This window comes from Bos grunniens, chromosome 10 (assembly GCF_055505025.1).
Source record: "Bos grunniens cultivar Pamir isolate PY7600 chromosome 10, Bosgru_T2T1.0, whole genome shotgun sequence".
NCBI classification, from domain to species: Eukaryota; Metazoa; Chordata; class Mammalia; order Artiodactyla; family Bovidae; genus Bos; species Bos grunniens.
This window is the reverse complement of record NC_141174.1, coordinates 73,673,449-73,696,013: the sequence shown is the minus strand read 5'-3', so window position 1 is coordinate 73,696,013 and position 22,565 is coordinate 73,673,449. Positions and strand designations below refer to the sequence as shown.

At 38.8% G+C, this 22,565-nt stretch overlaps 1 protein-coding gene across 27 annotated transcripts in view; it reads left to right on the top strand.

Moving 5' to 3' along the window:
- FMN1 (formin 1) overlaps nucleotides 1-22,565 on the top strand; it is a 497,211-nt gene that overhangs the window by 296,791 nt on the left and 177,855 nt on the right. For 25 of the 27 annotated variants that reach the window (XR_015135041.1, XM_086322043.1, XM_086322036.1 and 22 more), the window contains one exon: nucleotides 10,773-10,860. Coding sequence is in view for 26 of the 27 variants with exons in the window: in XM_086322043.1 (XP_086178169.1) it covers nucleotides 10,773-10,860 (88 nt within the window). In the remaining variant the exon portion in view is untranslated. Of the gene's footprint in view, nucleotides 1-10,772; nucleotides 10,861-18,960; nucleotides 19,389-22,565 lie in introns of those variants that run through there. The other 2 variants (XM_086322052.1, XM_086322053.1) reach the window with 1 other exon arrangement.

Genomic DNA, 22,565 nt, shown 5'->3' with positions numbered 1-22,565 from the left:
AATAGACTACAGGATAAATATAATTTTTATATGCACTGAGAAGCAAAAAATTTGCATGACTCACTTTATTGCAGTTCACTTTACTGCAGTGGTATGGAACAAACCTGTAGTATTTCTGAGGTGTGCCTGTACAGTGTTTAAAACAGGATGGTACTGATATAAAGACAGACAGAGACCAATAGAACAGAATAGAGAGCTCAGAAATGAACCCACCCATACATGGTCAAATGATCTTCAACAAGAGTGCCAAGACTAAGAAATGCGAAAAGGATAATCTCTTCAACAAATGGTGCAGGGAAAACTGGATATCCAAATGCAAAAGAATGAAATTGCACCAGGATCTTTCAGCATAAACAAAAATCAGTTCAAAATGGATTTAACACTTAAATGCAAGATATGAAACTATAAAATTCCTACAAGAAAATGTGAGGAAAGCTTCATAACATTGGTCTTAGAAGTTATTTCCTGTATATGACACCAAAGAACAGACAACAAAAGAAAAATAAATAAGTGGGATGATACCAAATTAAGCTTCTACACAGCAAAAGAAATAACAGAGTGAAAAGGCATTATGTGGAATGGGATATAATATTTGCAAAACATATATCTGATAAGGGGTATAATATCCCAAAATAGGTGAGGCACTCCTACAACTCAGTTGAATAAAAACCTGATTTAAAAATGGGCAAAATCTTGTGTAGATGTTTTTTGAAAGAAAGCATACAAATGACCAACAGGTAAGTGAAAAGATATTCAACATCACTAACATCAGGGAAATGCAAATCAAAACCACAATGATGTATCACCTCATATCTAGTAGGATGGCTATTGTCAAAAACAAAAACATAGTAAATATTGGTAAAGACGTCCAAAAATTAGAAAAATAGAAGTACCACATTATCCAGCAGTCCCATTTCTGGGTATTTATCCAAAAGAATTAAAAACAAGATCTCAAAGCAATATTGCACTCGTCTTTTCATTGAAGCATTATTCAAAATAGCCAAGAAATAGAAATAAGTTACATGTTCATTGACCTATGTATTTATATATATGCATGCAGATACACATATGCAATAGGATATATATATATCTCCACATATGTGTGTGTTGTTTTTGTTTAGTCACTCAATTACGTTCAGCTCCTCTGTGACCCACGGACTATAGCCTGCCAGGCTCCTCTGTCCATGGGCTTTCCCAGGCAAGAATAGTGGAGTGGGCTGCCAACTCCTTCTCCCATATATGCACACATATATACACACACAACCAGTCCATTCTGAAGGAGATCAGCCCTGGGATTTCTTTGGAAGGAATGATGCTAAAGCTGAAACTCCAGTACTTTGGCCTCCTCATGCAAAGAGTTGACTCATTGGAAAAGACTCTGATGCTGGGAGGGATTGGGGGCAGGAGGAGAAGGGGACGACAGAGGATGAGATGGCTGGATGGCATCACTGACTCGATGGACGTGAGTCTGAGTGAACTCCAGGAGTTGGTGATGGACAGGGAGGCCTGGCGTGCTGCGATTCATGGGGTCGCAAAGAGTCGGACACGACTGAACTGATACACAAACACAATGGAATATTATTCAGCCTTAAGAAAATTCTATCGCACACTACAACGTATATGAACCTTGAGGACATTATTCTAAGTGAAATCAGTCAATCACATAAAGACTAATACTGTGTGATTCTGCTTATATGAGGTATCTAAAGTAGTCAGACTTGTAGAAGCAGAAAGCTGTGTAGGGGCTGGGGAGAAGGAAATGGAGTAAAGCTGTTCAAGGGGTCTAGAGTATCCATCCTACAGGATGAAAAACTTCTAGCCATCTGCTGTACAGCAGTGTGCATATAGTTAACAGTGCTTACTGTACATTTAAAATTGTGTTGATATGGAAGATTTCATGATTTTATTTCTCCTTTTTTTTTAACTGTAATAAAAGAAAACCTTTTCTTTTTTTTTTAATTTTATTTTATTTTTAAACTTTACAATATTGTATTAGTTTTGCCAAATATCTAAATGAATCCGCCACAGGTATACCCGCGTTCCCCATCCTGAACCTCCACCCTTCTCCCTCCCCTCCCCTCCCTCTGGGTCGTCCCAGTACACCAGCCCCAAGCATCCAGTACCGTGCATCGAACCTGGACTGGCGACTCGTTTCATACATGATATTATACATGTTTCAATGCTATTTTCCCAAATCTCCCCACCCTCTCCCTCTCCCACAGAGTCCATAAGACTGATCTATACATCGGTGTCTCTTTTGCTGTCTCATACACAGGGTTATTGTTTCCATCTTTCTAAATTCCATATATATGCGTTAGTATACTGTATTGGTGTTTTTCTTTCTGGCTTACTTCACTCTGTATAATAGGTTCCAGTTTCATCCATCTCATTAGAACTGATTCAAATGTATTCTTTTTAATGGCTGAGTAATACTCCATTGTGTATATGTACCACAGCTTTCTTATCCATTCATCTGCTGATGGGCATCTAGGTTGCTTCCATGTCCTGGCTATTATAGACAGTGCTGCGATGAACATTGGGGTACACGTGTCTCTTTCCCTTCTGGTTTCCTCAGTGTGTATGCCCAGCAGTGGGATTGCTGGATCGTAAGGCAGTTCTATTTCCAGTTTTTTAAGGAATCTCCACACTGTTCTCCATAGTGGCTGTACTAGTTTGCATTCCCACCAACAGTCCAAGAGAGGTCCCTTAAGGAAACACAAACGTTAAACGATACAATAGACCAGTTAGACCTAATTGATATCTATAGGACATTTCATCCCAAAACAGTGAATTTCACCTTTTTCTCAAGTGCACATGGAACCTTCTCCAGGATAGATCACATCCTGGGCCATAAATCTAGCCTTGGTAAATTCAAAAAAATAGAAATCATTCCAAGCATCTTTTCTGACCACAATGCGGTAAGATTAGATCTCAATTACAGGAGAAAAACTATTAAAAATTCCAACATATGGAGGATGAACAACACCCTGCTGAATAACCAACAAATCACAGAAGAAATCAAAAAAGAAATCAAAATTTACATAGAAACTAATGAAAATGAAAACACAACAGCTCAAAACCTGTGGGACACTTTAAAAGCAGTCCTAAGGGGAAAGTTCATAGCAATACAGGCATACCTAAAGAAACAAGAAAAAACTCAAATAAATAACCTAACCCTACACCTAAAGCAACTAGAAAAGGAAGAAATGAAGAACTCCAGGGTTAGTAGAAGAGAAGAAATCTTAAAAATTAGGGCAGAAATAAATGCAAAAGAAACAAAAGAGACCATAGCAAAAATCAACAAAGCCCAAAGCTGGTTCTTTGAAAGGATAAATAAAATTGACAAACCATTAGCCAGACTCATCAAGAAACAAAGGGAGAAAAATCAAATCAATAAAATTAGAAATGAAAATGGAGAGATCACAACAGACAACACAGAAATACAAAGGATCATAAGAGACTACTATCAACAATTATATGCCAATAAAATGGACAACGTGGAAGAAATGGACAAATTCTTAGAAAAGTACAACTTTCCAAAACTGGACCAGGAAGAAATAGAAAATCTTAGCAGACCCATCACAAGCATGGAAATTGAAACTAATAAAAAATCTTCCAGCAAACAAAAGCCCAGGTCCAGACGGCTTCACAGCTGAATTCTACCAAAAATTTAGAGAAGAGCTAACACCTATCCTGCTCAAACTCTTCCAGAAAATTGCAGAGGAAAGTAAACTTCCAAACTCATTCTATGAGGCCACCATCACCCTAATACCAAAACCTGACAATGATCCCACAAAAAAAGAAAACTACAGGCCAATATCACTGATGAACATATATGCAAAAATCCTTAACAAAATTCTAGCAATCAGAATCCAACAACACATTAAAAAGATCATACACCATGACCAAGTGGGCTTTATCCCAGGGATGCAAGGATTCTTCAATATCCGCAAATCAATCAATGTTATACACCCACATTAACAAACTGAAAAACAAAAACCATATGATTATCTCAATAGATGCAGAGAAAGCCTTTGACAAAATTCAACATCCATTTATGATAAGAACTCTCCAGAAAGCAGGAATAGAAGGAACATACCTCAGCATAATAAAAGCTATATATGACAAACCCACAGCAAAAATTATCCTCAATGGTGAAAAATTGAAAGCATTTCCTCTAAAGTCAGGAACAAGACAAGGGTGCCCACTTTCACCATTACTATTCAACATAGTTTTGGAAGTTTTGGCCACAGCAATCAGAGCAGAAAAAGAAATAAAAGGAATCCAAATTGGAAAAGAAGAAGTAAAACTCTCATTATTTGCAGATGACATGATCCTCTACATAGAAAACCCTAAAGACTCTACCAGAAAATTACTAGAACTAATCAATGATTATAGTAAAGTTGCAGGATATAAAATCAACACACAGAAATCCCTTGCATTCCTATACACTAATAATGAGAAAACTGAAAGAGAAATTAAGGAAACAATTCCATTCACCATTGCAATGGAAAGAATAAAATACTTAGGAATATATCTACCTAAAGAAACCAAAGACCTATATATAGAAAACTATAAAACACTGGTGAAAGAAATCAAAGAGGACACTAATAGATGGAGAAATATACCATGTTCATGGATTGGAAGAATCAATATAGTGAAAATGAGTATACTACCCAAAGCAATTTATAGATTCAATGCAATCCCTATCAAGCTATCAACGGTGGTATTCACAGAGCTAGAACAAATAATTTCACAATTTGTATGGAAATACAAAAAACCTCGAATAGCCAAAGCTATCTTGAGAAAGAAGAATGGAACTGGAGGAATCAACCTGCCTGACTTCAGGCTCTATTACAAAGCCACAGTTATCAAGACAGTATGGTACTGGCACAAAGACAGAAATATTGATCAATGGAACAAAATAGAAAGCCCAGAGATAAATCCACGCACATATGGACACCTTATCTTTGACAAAGGAGGCAAGAATATACAATGGATTAAAGACAACCTCTTTAACAAGTGGTGCTGGGAAAACTGGTTAACCACTTGTAAAAGAATGAAACTAGAACACTTTCTAACACCATACACAAAAATAAACTCAAAATGGATTAAAGATCTCAATGTAAGACCAGAAACTATAAAACTCCTAGAGGAGAACATAGGCAAAACACTCTCCAACATACATCACAGCAGGATCCTCTATGACCCACCTCCCAGAATATTGGAAATAAAAGCAAAAATAAACAAATGGGACCTAATTAAACTTAAAAGCTTCTGCACAACAAAGGAAACTATTAGCAAGGTGAAAAGGCAGCCTTTAGAATGGGAGAAAATAATAGCAAATGAAGCAATTGACAAACAACTAATCTCAAAAATATACAAGCAACTCCTACAGCTCAACTCCAGAAAAATAAATGACCCAATCAAAAAATGGGCCAAAGAACTAAATAGACATTTCTCCAAAGAAGACATACAGATGGCTAACAAACACATGAAAAGATGCTCAACATCACTCATTATCAGAGAAATGCAAATCAAAACCACTATGAGGTACCATTTCAAGCCAGTCAGAATGGCTGCAATCCATAAGTCTACAAGCAATAAATGCTGGAGAGGGTGTGGAGAGAAGAAAACCTTTTATTTTCAATTATGGTCTTTCAAACAATAATTTCAAAGACCAATTATGGTTTTTCAAGGTCTTTCAAACCTTTCCAATTATGAAAATGAAAGAAATGAAGAGGGCTTAGAGCATATATCCATTCTATGTCCACCTTGTTCCTACCAGTTCAGCTGGTTTTGAGAAACATGGTATTATTCCACAATTGAAGAGAGACTACATGGAAACATATACAGGTCCATTTTTAAAGCTCTAGTTAGAGATAGACAAAGAATTTGACACAAATAAGGAAGAGAATACAAATGCTCTGACTTGTGCACTGCTGACTCCCTTTTTAGGAAGTAGCAATGCATTTCAGGAAATTTAATTTTTTAGTCCAGCTAGCTGAAAGTAACAGACACTTTTCTTCCAAACACCTACTGTGCCCAGTTAATAGAATTGCAGGAGTAGTAACATTGTTTCCACAGGTCAGCCTGGTTGAATAATGAAGTGGGAATGAATTTGCTTGCTTCTGTTTATTTAAAAAAATTATATTTTATATTGGAATATAGTTAATTTACAGTGTCTTGTCGATTTCAGGTATACAGCAAAGTGATTCCATTATACATATACCCATTCTTGTTCAGACTCTCTCCCATGTAGGTTATTATAGAATATTAAGTAGAGTTCCCAGTGCTACATAGTAGGTCCTTATTGGTTATCTGTTTTACATATAGTATGCATATGCTAATCCCAACTCCTAATTTATCCTTCCCTACATCTTTCTCCTTTGGAAACCGTAAGTTTGTTTCTGACACCTGTGAGTCTGATTCTGTTGTGTAAATAAATTTATATCTTTTTTTTAGATTGCACATATAAGTGATGTATGATACTCTTCTTTCTCTGTCTTACTTAGTATGGTAATCTCTAGGTCCATCCATGTTGCTGAAAATGGCATTATTTCACTTTTTTATGGCTGAGTAATATTCCATTGTATATATGCACTATATCTTCTTAAACTGATCATCTGTTTATGGGCACTTGGATTGTTTCTGTATCTTGGCAATTGTAAATAGTGATGCAATGAACATTGGGGTGCATGTATCTTTTCAAGTTAGAGTTTTGTCTTTTCCTGATATAAGTCCAGAGATGGGATTACAGGATCATATAGTAACTGTTTTTTGTTTTTTTATTTAAAGAACTTTCACACCATTCTCCATTGTGGCGGTACCAATTTACATTCCCTTCAGCAGTATAGGAGGGTTCCCTTTTTTCCATGCCCTCTCCAGCATTTATTGTTTGTAGACTTTTTGATGGTAGTTGCTTGTTTTTTATCCTATGACAGAATCTCAGTTTCAATTTCAATCCTTCCCTCTCTGTTCTCTTGTGGTTGTTCTCTTGTCTTTTTTTAATTAACTATTAGAAAACCTTGAATTTGAACCTTGTTTTTCCTGTAGGAAGACCGTGTTATCCAGGGTTTTCAGAACCCTAACTGGATAGCATGGTGAATATTTGTCTGAAGACATGTTTTACAACCAAATTGTCCTCTTGTCTTACATTTGATTCCTGTGCCTGTCTCCTTGACATTGATGTGTATGCCATAACCAAGGTTGTATCTCAGTCACTATCTTGGACTTTTAAGGGTAAATCCAGTCCTTTCTCAAAGCTTTTCTTCCTTTGAATTTGCTTTGCAGATAGTTTTATTTGCCTTTTTAGTTCTTCTCAGCAGTATTAAATCATTAAGCTTTACAAAATGTATAAGATCAAGGACGTGATCTGTCTTGGTCACCTCTGCATCCTCCAAATCCAAAGCAGTGCCAGGCACATAACAGGTGCATGGCAGATGTTTGTTAATAAATGAATACATGCCTGAATATATACACAAAACTTTGGATTTTCTTAATTTTGTGTTGGACTTTAATGATGGTTTCACTTTAAATTTGTGTCCTCTAAGAAAAAGCCAGAAATTTCATTTTTAAAGAAGATGTTTGATTATATATAATCTCTTCTTCCTTTGCTTTTATATAAAAAAATTAATGAAAATACCAAGTATCTTCTTTATTTCTTAAAAACTGAAATTCTGTATCCTCCAAGAATCTTTCTCTAAGGCTAATGTTGAAATGATTAAACACATTAAGCTGATCATCAGTTTTTACTTTTATCTTGATGAAAGCTTAATGTTTACAGTACTTTTGGCCTAACAGTATATATAACAGTAGCCATGCTGAGCAGGGGATGATAAGGGGCTGGCAGTAATTGACTCAGTATTGATTGATAGATAGGTAGACAGTAGTCTTGGTTGGAACAAACTAATGTTATCCCTTATTGTTCAACCAGCAAGCAACTCAGCTAGTTAGTACCAGTGTAAATGTAGATGTTTATTACTATTTAATCTTATCTTCACTATGTTTTTGGTAAGTTTATATGCTCATAGGTGGGAGAGGAAGCATAGATTTTTAGTTTATATTTCACCCAACAAAATGCATTAAAGACATAAGATTTGATGATGTTTTAGGTGATTTCATATTGATTTTTGTTGCCCTGCTACAGGAAAGAAAAAGAAATTTTTTTCCCTTAGTGGTCACTGTGTGATATGTTCTTTGGAGCTGATTTGATTTACTAGATTTAGAGAGAAATGAAACTATAATGAGCTCTCCATGGAACATTCATAGAGGGTTGAAATAATTGTCAGTGAGGTATTTAGAGTTTCTAAAAAGATTATAGAAGTTTTTATATACATATATAATATTACTGTTATAAAAGAGTACTTCTAAACAACTTCAAACTAAAGTTGTATGTACAAAGTATTATTAATCATAGCACAACCACAGAGCAACCTAACCCTCTTGAATAGAAAAATTTTATTTAAATAATATCTACATCAGGAACTATTTTAGGTGCTTTATGTATGTTATGTCATTTAATTTCTAGAATAAATACACACACTCAGTACAGTGAAGCCTACTCGTGATGAAAAGTTGAATTCCTAGAATTTAAGTCACTTTTCCAAGGTCGTATGACTGGTCAACAGTGGAGTCCAGATCACAGTGATCTTTCCCCTGAGCCACTCAGTGGATGGTCTGCAACCAAGGAGGTTGGAGGCCATGAAGTGACTTACAAAGTCCCACATGGTAACAGGCCAGTGATAAGTGGCAAAGTTAGATTAAAAACTTGCATGTGTGGTGCAGTTACAACTTGAAGTGTGTTTGAATAAAAAAGATAGCAGTAAATTAAATATTATAGAGGTTTGCATGCTTGTATTAGATTGGTGGAATTTGGGGTGGTATTTTTCCTTTATTTTCTAGATATCTTTCAAATTAAAGTTTTTTTTAATTTATTTATTTTAATTGGAGGCTAATTACTTTACAGTATTGTAGTGGTTTGTGCCATACATTGAAATGAAACAGCCATGTATGTACATGTGTCCCCATCCTGAACCCCTCTCCCACCCTCCCCATCCCATCCCTCAGGATCATCCCAGTGCACCAGCCCTGAGCACCCTGTCTCATGCATCGAACCTGGACTGGCGATCTAGTTCACATATGATAAAATACATGTTTCAATGCTATTCTCTCAAATCATCCCACCCTTGCCTTCTCCCACAGTGCCCAAAAGTCTGTTCTTTACATCTGTGTCTCTTTTGCTGTCTCTCATATAGGGTCATTGTTACCATCTTTCTAAATTCCATATATATGTGTTAATATACTGTATTGGTGTTTTTCTTTCTGACTTACTTTGTATAATATGCTCCAGTTTCATCCACCTCATTAGAACTGATTCAAATGCATTCTTTTTAATAGCTGAGTAATATTCCACTGTGTATATGTACCACAGCTTTCTTATCCATTTCTGCCAAGGGACATCTAGGTTGCTTCCACGTCCTGGCTATTGTAAACAGTGCTGCAATGAACATTGGGGTTCACATGTCTCTTTCAGTTCTGGTTTCCTTGGTGTGTATGCCCAGCAGTGGGATTGCTGGGTCGTATGGCAGTTCTATTTCCAGTTTTTTAAGGAATCTCCATACTGTTCTCCATAGTGGCTGTACTAGTTTGCATTCCCACCAACAGTGTAAGAGGGTTCCCTTTTCTCCACACCCTCTCCAGCATTCATTGTTTGTAGACTTTTTGATAGCAGCCATTCTGACTGTGTGAGATGGTACCTCATTGTGGTTTTGATTTGCATTTCTCTGATAATGAGTGATGTTGAGCATCTTTTCATGTGTTTGTTAGCCATCTGTATGTCTTCTTTGGAGAAATGTCTGTTTAGTTCTTTGGCGCATTTTTTTATTGGGTTGTTTATTTTTCTGGAATTGAGCTGCAGGAGCTGCTTGTATATTTTTGAGATTAATTCTTTGTCAATTGCTTCATTTGCTATTATTTTCTCCCATTCTGAAGGCTGTCTTTTCACCTTGCTTATAGTTTCCTTCGTTGTGCAAAAGCTTTTAAGTTTACTTAGGTCCCATTTGTTTATTTTTGCTTTTATTTCCATTACTCTGGGAGGTGGGTCATAGAGGATCCTGCTGTGATTTATGTCAGAGAGTGTTTTGCCTATGTTTTCTTTTAGGAGTTTTTTGGTTTCTGGTCTTACATTTAGATCTTTAATCCATTTTGAGTTTATTTTTGTGTATGATGTTAGAAAGTGTTCTAGTTTCATTCTTTTACAAGTGGTTAACCAATTTTCCCAGCACCACTTGTTAAAGAGGTTATTTCTCCATTGTATATTCTTGTCTCCTTTGTCAAAGATAAGGTATCCATGGGTGCGTGGGTTTATCTCTGGGCTCTCTATGTTGCTCCATTGATCTATATTTCTGTCTTTGTGCCAGTACCATACTGTCTTAATTACTGTAGCTTTGTAGTATAGTCTGAAGTCGGGCAGGTTGATTCCTCCAGTTCCATTCTTTCTCAAGATTGCTTTGGCTATTCGAGGTTTTTTGTATTTCCACACAAATTGTGAAATTATTTGTTCTAGTTCTCTGAAAAATACCATTGGTAGCTTGATGGGGATTGCATTGAATCTATAGATTGCTTTGTCAAATTAAAGTTTTAAAATGCAGTAACTGTAGCATCAGTTCAGTTAGCCAATCAGGGTATCTAAAGCTATGAATGTTTTTGTTATGCTTCTGAAAGATTGCCTGGTCATTTAGGCTTATATTGATTTTTTTTTTTAATTCTAGATCATCAAGTTATTGGATGGAAAACGATCTCAAACTGTGGGAATCTTGATCTCTAGTTTGCATTTAGAAATGAAGGATATCCAGCAGGGTAAGTCTTATCCATACTTTTTTCCCCTGACTTTAAAACTTTTCAGCTTTTATGGTGAGAAATGTCAAACATATACAAAAATAGAATGGCCACAGTGAATACTAAATATCCAGTACCTAGAGGCAAAATCATTAACTCATTAACTAGATTGTTTCATCTAAAACACTCCATCTACTAGATTATTATGAAGCAAATCTCAGATATTTTACAATTCCTCCCTTAAAAATGGCAATATACCATGAAATATACCATGAAAGATAAGGATACTTTAAGCATAATTCTAGTGCCATTCAGTTCAGTTCAGTTGCTCAGTTGTGTCTGACTCTTTGCGACCCCATGAATTGCAGCATGCCAGGCCTCCCTGTCCATCACCAACTTGAGGAGTTCAGTCAAACTCACATCCATCAAGTCAGTGATGCCATCCAGCCATCTCATCCTCTGTCATCCCCTTCTCCTCCTGCCCTCAATCTTTCCCAGCATCAGGGTCTTTTGAAATGAATCAGCTCTTTGCATCAGGTGGTTAAAGTATTGGAGTTTCAGCTTCAACATCAGTCCTTCCAAGGAACACCCAAGACCGATCTCCTTTAGGATGGACTGGTTGGATCTCCCTGCAGTCCAAGGGACTCTCAAAAGTCTTCTCCAACACCACAGTTCAAAAGCATCAATTCTTCGGCCCTCAGCTTTCTTCACAGACCAACTCTCACATCCATACATGACTGCAATTTATCATGCATTTAAAGTCATTTGCAATAATTTCCTAATGTCATCAAATATATAATTCTAATATCACTGATTGTAAATTTATCCATTCTTGTACAATTAGTTCAAATGAGGAATCATACAGATTTCATGCATTGCCTTGAATGTGTCCATCTCTTAGGTTTCTTTTTATCTAGAGGTTTCTATCCTCTATTTTTTTTTTCTTTGCAGTTATTGTTTTTGCAAAGAACCCAGATCACTCGTCCTGTGAAATTTCCTACATTTTAAGTTTTGATGATTGCATTGCCATGTTTTTATTTATTATGTTCTTCTGTCTCCTGTGATTCTTGCAAACTTTTACTTTGATCTAGAAAGTTAATCTCAGTGGAGAAAAAATAGTTCATAGATGCTACTGTATATTCTATTGAGAAGTACATAATATTCTGTAATATTACATAATATTCTCTTTATTCTGTTAAGTACGTAATATTCTCTTTATGATGTTTGTGGGCACTAGTGATCTTTGCCTAGGTTCGTTACTTCATTTGAAGTTTGCCCAATAATGATCTCCTAGTCCTCTCATTGGAGAAGGCAATGGCACCCCACTCCAGTACTCTTGCCTGGAAAATCCCATGGATGGAGGAGCCTGGTAGGCTGCAGTCCATGGGGTCGCTAGGAGTCAGACACGACTGAGCGACTTCACTTTCACTTTTCACTTTGGTGCATTGGAGAAGGAAATGGCAACCCACTCCAGTGTTCTTGCCTGGAGAATCCCAGGGATGGGGGAGCCTGGTTGGCTGCCGTCTCTGGGGTCGCACAGAGTCGGGCACAACTGAAGTGACATTTCTTCTTCATTAGCAGGAATGCCTCTACAGAGAAACACTCTCCATTTTCATACATTTAGTTATGTCATTGTTTCTTCATCCCCTGCTTGTTTTTTCTTCAACTTGGTTATCTTTGGCTCAGTTTGAAAGACATTGAAAGCAAGGACATTTTACTTTTATATCTATTTTTAGGCCCTGGGAAAGTAAACCCAAAATCTTCCAACATTTTTAAAATCTGTGTCTTACGTGAAGATGTTCTGCTCCTTTCTCAGCCATCATTTAAATGTAGATCTTCATTTTGACATATCACTGATAATATTTTCTAAGTGGTAATACAATCTCTCATAGATGGCTTCAGGAAATCTAGGTTCAGTGTAACCATGGAGACACTCTTAAGTCACACTTCTCTTCAGGTTTTAGTTGACAATGTCTTCAAGTTATCTCCAGGACACAGCAGAAGGACCCCACATGTCCCCCCTGGAGGTCCTAAACTGCAAAGCACTTAAGAAACTTGCATATATTATTTTTCCTCTGAAATAAGCTTTGTTAAAGGCTTGAAATTTTGCTTTATTGCAAACATTTAAAATTCCACATAAAACTAAACATATACTGAATCAGATGACAGTTGCAGAATATTCAAATAAACTTGTCTTTACTATTTTAGCTTAGTAGTAGAACTGAATACATAAGTGTGAAATATTAAACCTCAAAACAGCGTTGCAGTAGTTGGTTTGAGATTGGAGCAGAGGGTGGCTGGAAAGGTCCACTGTCAAAATTAGAAAAGGATACGTCAGTGGCTTTAGGTATTAGATCCTCTAGGATGGAATTTCTGAAATTCACACAGAAAACTGTGATACTAAGGCAAATGAAAAAAATAAAAGAAAACAAATATTGGCAGGTTAGTTTATAATCTTTTGTCAAGGAGACTCCCTTTTTTGATGCAGTCATTGAAATTAGAAAGGAATTTTTCAGATATAGTGGCAGAGTCTTATCCTAAACCACAGTGCTCGTTCTAAGCCTGGTGAAAATCAAGCATGCTTGGTTTCATTACCATAACAAGTAGCACTATGGATATTAGTCTTTATCCATAGTGTCAGTGTCAACGGCACTTGATTCATTTCTCTTTAGGCTTGTTCGGTTGTAGTGTACATCAGATTGCCGTATGGATAAGACTCATTCCAACAGTGTGCTATTCCAGTTATCAACTCAGGACTGTAAACCTTCATCCCTTGGCACTCTAACATTGAATGAATGTTGAATGTTCATGGTGAGTTGAATAAGAGATTAGTTCACCCAGACCTTTTTCAACAGTCTACCCTGGATAGGAACGTGCTCTCATGAAGTAGACATGAACTTAAATTTTAGCGTTGGAAATGTTGGTTGTAGCATCACAGACTTTAGGACTCATGGGCACCATTTTAGTTCTTTCTCTTGCTTCAAGCATCTCTGTTATCCACCAGAGTTGGATCCTAAGTTCTAAAAAACGATTATCTCCACTTCATGTTTTCATTTAGTAATACATTCCAGATGAATCTAACAGTATAACTCTCGCTTAATTTCTTTTTAGAAGCATTTGACTGACACTGGCATCTGAAGGTCACTTAGGAGCCTGAGCTGTGTCGGTTACATTTCATTCGGAATCCATGTCTGGTCATGAATGGAATGCACTTGGCCTTGTGTTCTTATCCTGATGAAAGGACTCCTTGTGCTGACCTTGACCTAAAACATTTGTTTTAATGTGAGAGAAGTAGCTGTCATGAGATCTGATTGGAACAGACCAGCTGGCAGGCAGGCAGGGTCACACAGCATGTTAACCGTGGTGAAGTGACCACAGCTAAGAGACTGTTCTTCAGTCTTTCAGTCATATATTCAGCTTTGTCAGTGTACAGAGGTAGGTACAGTAACTTGCGCTTCATGCAGACTCATAAGAAGCTGATGAATAAACCAGAAAGCTAGTATATCCACTCAGAGGACAATAGAGAATTTTCCTTCAGCATGACAAAAATGTTTATAATATCTATTCACTGTTACTTCCACCTCACTTATCTCTACTTGGCATTAGATATTTGCTTATGCCATTGCTCCTCTTGCTGAGATAACAGCTTGGTCACCTTAATAATAGTTCTGGCTGTTTCAGCCCACCGTTACCTCTCACAGAGGTAATGGATAATCCAGTTTTTACTTGTTCAACTCTTAAAAGCAACCTTACTTTCTTCATTTGTAAAGTGGGCCCTTCTGTGTTGTCTGTTTGATACTGCCTATAGTGTATATTGAAGAAGTAGAATTTGGGGGCTCAGTACCTCCAGGTCTGTTAACTGATAGCAAGTAACAGAGCCAGTGTATGGTCCTTTATCACATGTAGCATTACTTTCCTTAGAATTTCTCTGGTAATTAAGCATTGTTTACCATGAACTGGGCTAGTTTATCGTATATAGAAGTCATTCAATAAAGAATCTTTTAAATTTTAATTTGGTTTCAAAGAATAGAGTAAACCTTAGACTAGATGGCATCAGAATGTCATAAATTTCATTCTAGTGCATTTGGACAAAACTTCTGCCTGCCTGCCTACCTCCTCCCTTCCTCTTTCCCTCTCTCCCTCAATAAGCATGTACTGAATGCCAGCTCTGTTTCAGACACCGTGACTACCACAACATATAACATCCTGAATTTCACATTCTCAAGAGTTCACAGGATGGTGGGAGAGATGTACAGAGTATCCTAAGATCACAGAATAAAGATACCTGTGAAACAACGAGAGATCAATGTACCGGCTCCTCCTGTAAAACTTAAGATGAGTCTTAGAGGATGAAATGGTGGTGGTCATCACACAGAGAAGGAGCTTTTCCAGCTGATGAAAGGAGGCATGTGAAAAGGAGGCAAATCTAGAGTCTACAAGTTGAATGTGAATGTGGGTGGTTTCAGAACAAAGTACTCGAAGGGCAAGTAGTATCCAGACCAGGAAGGATCCTGACTGTCATCAGATGAAATTCAAATATTATCCTATCAGTAACACGGAGACAGAAGTTAAAAGGGGCAGTGCTGTGATCTCATTTTGAGTGCAGAAATACTTCTCCAATCACAGAAGACTGGCTTCCAAGTCATGCTCTGGCGGCAGACCTATCTTCTCCTGTACTCGACTGTGCTCACTTCTCTCTCACTGTTCTCCAGCGTCAGTGGTCCTCTGATTCCTTAACAGGCCAAGTTCTCTCCTTCCTCCGTGTCTTTGAAGGCACAGTATGTACCTTCTGTTTGAAATGCTTTTCCAGCCCCATTCAATAGCACACTCTTTTTCTTTGCTCCTAAGTCGCTTCAGTCATGTCTGACTCTTTGTGATCCTATGGACCGTAGCCCACCAGGCTCCTTTGTCCACGGGATTCTCCAGGCAAGAATACTGGAGTGGGTTACCATTTCGTAGGGTTCAGCTAAACATCTCAAAGAGGTCTTCCCAGATCCTCCTCCCTAATTTAAGTCACTCTAAGTTAATTCTCTTATTTTCTACTCAGCACTTAATATTTTCTTTGTTCATATACTTCTGACTTACATCCGTCATCAGAAGATAAACTGCAAGAGGGATAATGCTCACTGATGTGTCCCTCACACCTTGTTGTACCTGGCGATGAGGTGAGGATCATCAAGGGTCTGTTGAATGAATAAACAGAAATAGTCAGGTGGGTGACTAGATCTAGGCTTCTCAGGTGGCGCCGGTAAAGAACCTGCCTGCCAAGGCAGAAGACATAAGAGGTGCGGGTTCGATCCCTGGTTTGGGAAGATCCCCTGGAGGAGGAAATGGCAACCCACTCCAGTACTCTTGCCTGGAGAATCCCATGGACAGAGGAGCCTGGTGGGCTACAGTCCATGGGGTTGCAAAGAGTCAGACATGACTGAAGCAACTTAGCATGTGTGCATGGCTAGATCTGATAGAAAGGGATTGTGATTGTTGACATAATAAATGGCAGAGGCCAGAACTAAGGCTGTGTCTGTGGAAATGTAGAGGGGACCATGTACAAGGGATGTCTGAAGAGCAGATTGTTATGGTTAGCCCCATGAGATTCGTATGATGATGGAGAAGTTTGGGGTTGCTGGTTTCAACAAGAATGGGAATAATGGTGCCAAAAGCATAAAATGAAAGTAGAGGGGGGAAAGCGTGGGTAGAAGCTGAAAGGTCAGTTCTGTTTTGCATGATTTGAGTTGGAGATGACTGGTGACATTTCAGCTGAAGTGTTCGAGAACGTCTGAGAATTCTAGCTTGATACTAAGGAAATAGGGCTAGATTAGAGAGCGAACATCCCCACAAAGATAGCCACCCGTGTGTGTTTCTCTCCACCCCAGGCGGTGTGCAGGATCTCATAGGGGAAACCTAAGTCTCTGTTCTGACTGAAGTTTAAAGCACTGCGTGACTAAAGGCGAGACCTTGGTTGTGGAGGAAGAATGGCTTGAGGACACTGACCATAACACCACATCACTTGTATTTGGTCCAGGAGATATCCTGAACAAGTGATTTACTCCTTGCTGATTTTCCATCTACTTAACTAGGGTGACTTATATTTAAAAACATTTGGCATCCTTGGCTACAGTGACTTCCTAAATGATTGCAAATTAGTGTTTTCATTCCATGTTGGTGATTTCCTCTTATTCTTTTCCCCAGGGGAGATGGAAAATTGCTGTTGACTATTCTTGATATAAACCTCCATATGCATTGCAACAGATTAGGTGCCAGAAACCTCCTGGCATCCATTTGGAATTTCCCGTACACTCTCAGAATTCATATTTATAATATTTAATCTAACATCAAAATAAAACATTTTTCACTTTAGTTCTAACTAGTCCAGAATCTCAGTTTAGAGTTCAGTTGTATCAAAGACCATCTTCCTGTTTAGGAATCTCGAATCAAAATGTAAGTTAGTTGTATACCCAGAGTCTAAAACTCAGATCTGAGAATGCTGACTGGACTTTGCTCCTTTTTGCCTAATAATTTATAGAAATCTCTGTCAAGGTTTATGCCAGTTGTCTAAAACATAATGAATTTCCAGGCATCTGAAATTCACTGTGAATTGTCTTGGGCTTTCCTGTTGTTCAGTCAGTTGTGTCCAACTCTTTAATCCCCGTGGACAGCAGCATGTCAGCCTTGCCTGTCCTTCACCACCTATTTGCTCAAACTCATGTCCATTGAGTTGGTGATGCCATCTAACCATCTTCATCTTCTATTGTCCCATTCTCCTCCTCCCTTCAGTCTTTCCCATCATCAGGGTCTTTTCCAATAAGTTGGCTCTTCTCATCAGGTAGCTAAATTACTGGAGCTTCAGCTTCAGCATCAGTCCTTCCAATGAATATTCAGGGTTGATTTCCTTTAGGATTGACTGGTTTGATCTCCTTGCTTTCCAAGGGTCTTTCAAGAGTCTTCACCACAGTTAGAAACCATCAGTTCTTCAGCGCTCAGCCTTCTTTATGGTCCAACTCTCACATCTGTGCATGACTACTGGAAAAACTGTAGCTTTAACTATACAGACCTTTGTCAGCAAAGGGATGCCTCTGCTTTTTAATACACTGTCTAGGTTTTTCATAGCTTCTTTTCCGAGGAGCAAGCATCTTTTAGTTTCATGGCTGCAGTCACTGTCTGCAGGGCCTTCCTGAGGAACATTCTAATTCTGGTCTGGAAGACCTATACTCAAAAGGCAAAATTTTTATTGTGCACCTCTGCCAGTAAAAATTTTAGAGCATGCTTCTCAAGACATGTTTTTAAGAACTGGTACATCATGTAAATGTGCAACAGAACTAATATTCACATCATAAAATGAATGCAACGATATAAATTAAATTGAGATTAATATTTTTAAATGTGTTACTGATTTTGATAGCTTTAAATTCTCAACAGCTAGTATCTCACAGCTCAGTATATACATAAAATGAAGTTTATTATTAAAAATAGTGGATTTAAACCCACATTTCAAACAGTCTCTTGATAAATTCTACTATAATGTATGGAGGTCAGCATCTTGGCAGATCTAATTCAACTGTCCCCGTTTCTAATTCATTCCACGATTGATGAAGAACTTATACTAGCAGTCAAGCCTGTGCTCTGCCATTTTTCTTATTGTTGATGGATTATCTTCAGTCTGGGGTTTCTCTTCAGGAATCTTTTGAAGCCAACTGGTTTATTTTGTCGAGTTTAGTTAAAACTAGATTTTAGAATCAGAAAATGTTATTTAATACCCCCCCAACACCGCTGCCACTGCTACCAAATCACAGTACATTGGAAGTAAAGGAACAAGTGAGGAAGCCACGTGTGAGTTTACCCACCGATGGTGACAGGTAGTCATGACCTACTGACGTACCAAAGGGAGGCATCAGAGTCAATCAGCTTATTAAGCATGGGCAGAGCTCAGTTTGGGCATGAATATAAACAGTAGCTCTAATGCTACTGTATATCCTTTCCCAGCTCTCGTTTCTTCCTGCTGAGTCTAAGACACCTGAGCAGCAGGGTCCCACCCACCTCTCTCTGAACCCCTGAGCATTCTTCCCCTCTCGGAGCTGGGTCCAGAAAGCCAAGGGTGGCATTTCTTTTGTCCTTTACCTTCAGGCAACCGGCTGAGACCATCCAATCTGCCTGGAATGTAATTTTGGCTTAAAAGAACCGGAACCAAAGGAAGAACAGAAGCAGCTTAACCCAGACTGTTTCTCATTCCACTGCCCTAGAGAATGGAGGGGATGAAGCAGCGGAAGTTGTGTGAATTCTATGCTTGTGCCCCTCTTTGAGGTTTGAACCCTGGACAATTTTAATTGCACCTATAAAAGGCACCTTGTGACCGAGTACATGCCTCAACTTAGACAAGAATTGGGATTTTTGCTTGATCAGGTTGAGTGACTTGGAGCTTTGGGGACAGACTAGATGTGTCCCTTTCGGGATGCTTATTTCTGTCACCTGCTAGCTGGCTCCTGTTTACACTGTGTCATTTACTCTTGCCTCCTGTCTCCAACAAAGCTTGAATAAAGGTCTGTGCCAACTTACATGATACACCAGCAAGTGTTTGGCAATGTAGATAGTATCATAAAATATATTCCCTTGACAGTTGCTATTCTTTATGTGTCTGGGGAAACTTTTGTTTGTGTTTCTTCATTTTTTGTGCCTTCGCTTCCCTTTTTAGTCGGTTCTGGCATGCAGTATGAAATTGCAATTAGTAATATCTTTTTAAGTAAACTGGATTTTATATTACTGTTGATTTCTTCTTAGATTTTCTTTTCTACTAAGATAATGCCTTTTCAAGTTCTGGGTCTCCTTTTGTTTTTTAGACATTCTTTTTTGCTATGATTGGGAACCACAATACTGATTATTGTCAGTAACTGTGAATAATTAACAAAGTTTGATTGTCTTATGACATATATTAAGATAGCATATTTGAGGGGTTTCTCTGGTGGTCCAGTGGTTAATTCTCCACCTTCCAATGCAGGGGGCTCGAGTTCAGTCTGTGGTTGGGGAACTAAGGGCCCACATGCCCATGGGGTGTGGCCACAAATTTTAAAAAAGGACCATAGAAATGAATTAAGTATTAGCAATAATTAAATAATGCTGGCATTATGGATGTGTATAATACACAAATGACATTTTTGTGGCCTGGGTATCTATGGTTCCTACTGGGAGACTGCTGATTGATGTATAAAACATGTGATGCCATTCAGAGGCAAAGGTTTCTGTGTAGACTTTTAACAGGTAGTTGGTTAGCACTTTTGTGTGTGTGTGTGGTGAGAATTTTGAGAAGTGAACATGTTAGTTGCTCAGTTGTGTCTGACTCTTTGTGACCCCTTGGACTGAACCTCACCAGGCTCCTCTGTCCCAAGAATTCTCCAGGCAAAAAATACTGGAGTGCCTAGTCATTCCCTTCTCCAAGGGATCTTCCAACCCAGGCATCAAACTCGGGTCTCCTTTGCTGCTAAGTCGCTTCAGTCACGTCTGACTCTGTGTGACCCCATGGACAGCAGCCTACTAGGCTCCTCTGTCCGTGGGATTCTCCAGGCAAGAATACTGGAGTGGGTTGCCATTTCCTCTTCCCAGGTCTCCTTTCGGTGGAGTGATTATTTCTAGACTGACACTTACAAAGGATAAAAGAAGTACAATCATGGTCCAGTCAATTTGGTTATGGAACTGAGCTTGGGAAACCATTCTTCATGCCTTAGTTTCGTTGCCTGTAAAACTCAGGGCAACAGTAGAATCTTCCTTGTATGAATAAATGTAAAATGGTTAGAACAATGCCTTGCACACAGCAAGTTGCCAATAAAAGCCAGCTACTAATTAACTATTCATCCCCAGTACTGCCTGTCTGCTTTCCCCACCCTCTGGTGGAGTGCACAGAGATGCCTTTAAGCTGCTAAATAATTGCTGCCCTCAGCATTTGCTCTGGATATGTGCGTGGAATAAGGCTTGGCCTATACCTGTGTCTGCACAGGTGGGCCTGGTGCCATCGGAGGAGAAGCACGGTGGTCAGTAGGGAAAGGTTATAGGAGTGTTCTGGCCATTGTGAAGAGACCTGGCTACTGAGCTTTCTGTGGGGCAGGCTCTGCAGCTCTTGTTCTGGCCCCTGTGTGGTTCTTTGACACTTGTCTCTGCCTGGCCCCCTTCTTTTCACCTCTTGCCCAGTTTTGTCACAAGCTTGGTCTTCATTCTCAGTGATGGCCTCATAGAGAGGTGAGACTGTGGGGAAATAGTCCTGCTTTCCCTTTCTTCAGCTTTTAGATTCTGCTAAGACCACCTTCTTTCTGGGACCCCACATCCTTGCCTTTCTCTTAAGAGAGGTCAGAGGAATTGGTTTGTGGGAATTTTGAGGGTTAGATTACCTGAGAGTTTAAAAACCCCAGGGCTTGGGACTTGCCTGGTGGTCCAGTGGTTAAGACTCCATGCTTTCAAGACAGGGGGCATAAATTTGATCCCAGGTCAGGGAACTAAGATCCCACATGCCATGATCAAAATGGCCAAAACAAACAAACAAGACAAAAAACCCAAGGCCTTCCATGTTGCTTTCTCCATTCCATTCTCTTTTCCTTACAAATTATTTATCAAGCCCTAAAAAATTATAATTTGGTTGAAAGAGCTGAGTTTTATGTTGGCTATTTGGAAGCTAACATTGCTAACAAAATAATTTCTATTGATAATCAAATATTCACCTTTTCTTTCTTGGACTGAGAATATTCCACTTGAAAAGGATCTTTAAACACCCACTTATAAAAGATGTCATGTACTGAAGGCAATGCAAAGAAGCATACAATGGGCTACATAGAGGCTGTTTTTTAAATTAATTTATTTAATTGGAGGGTACTTACTTTACAATATTGTAGTGGTTTTTGCCATACATCGACATGAATCAGCCATGGGTGTGCATGTGTTCCCCATCCTGAACCCCCCTCCTTCCTCCCTCCCCATCCCATCCCTCAGGGTCATCCCAGTGCACCAGCCCTGAGCACCCTGTCTCACGCATCGAACCTGGACCGGCGATCCACTTCACATATGATAATACACACGTTTCAGCGCTACCCTCTCAAATCATCCCAGCCTCGCCTTCTCCGACAGAGTCCAAAAGACTGTTCTTCACATCTGTGTCTCTTTTGCTGTCTCGCATACATACTATCTTTCTAAATTCCATATATATGCGTTAGTATACTGTATTGGTGTTTTTCTTTCTGACTTACTTCACTCTGTATGATAGGCTCCAGTTTTAAAACCAGCGATAGCCAAAGCCTGCTAAAGCAACCCAACCCTACCCATGTGACATCTTTCACACCTTGGACAACCAGATTTACTTGGTCTAACCGAACAAACTAAGAATAGTTAGATAGCACCACTGACTCAATGGACATGAATTTGAGCAATCTCCAGGAGACAGTGAAGAACAAGGAAGCCTGCTGTGTTGCAATCTATGGGATTGCAAAGAGCCAGGCACGACTTAGCGGCTAAACAACAATAAAAGGAGTATGCCTTTCCTACCTCAGTCTGCCATGTGTTTCTTGCCCAAAGATACTACTTTGATCAAGAACAGCTCTCTTGAGTAAGTACATGTTTTTTACTAATTAGAAACCCTTCAGAACAGCAAACACAACCATTCTTTATTCCGACAAGGTGCGCTTTGGGATAGAAAAGCATTCAGGGTTAAAAATGGCTAGAGGGCTGTGAGAATTCCTGCCTGTTCTTTCTCCTTA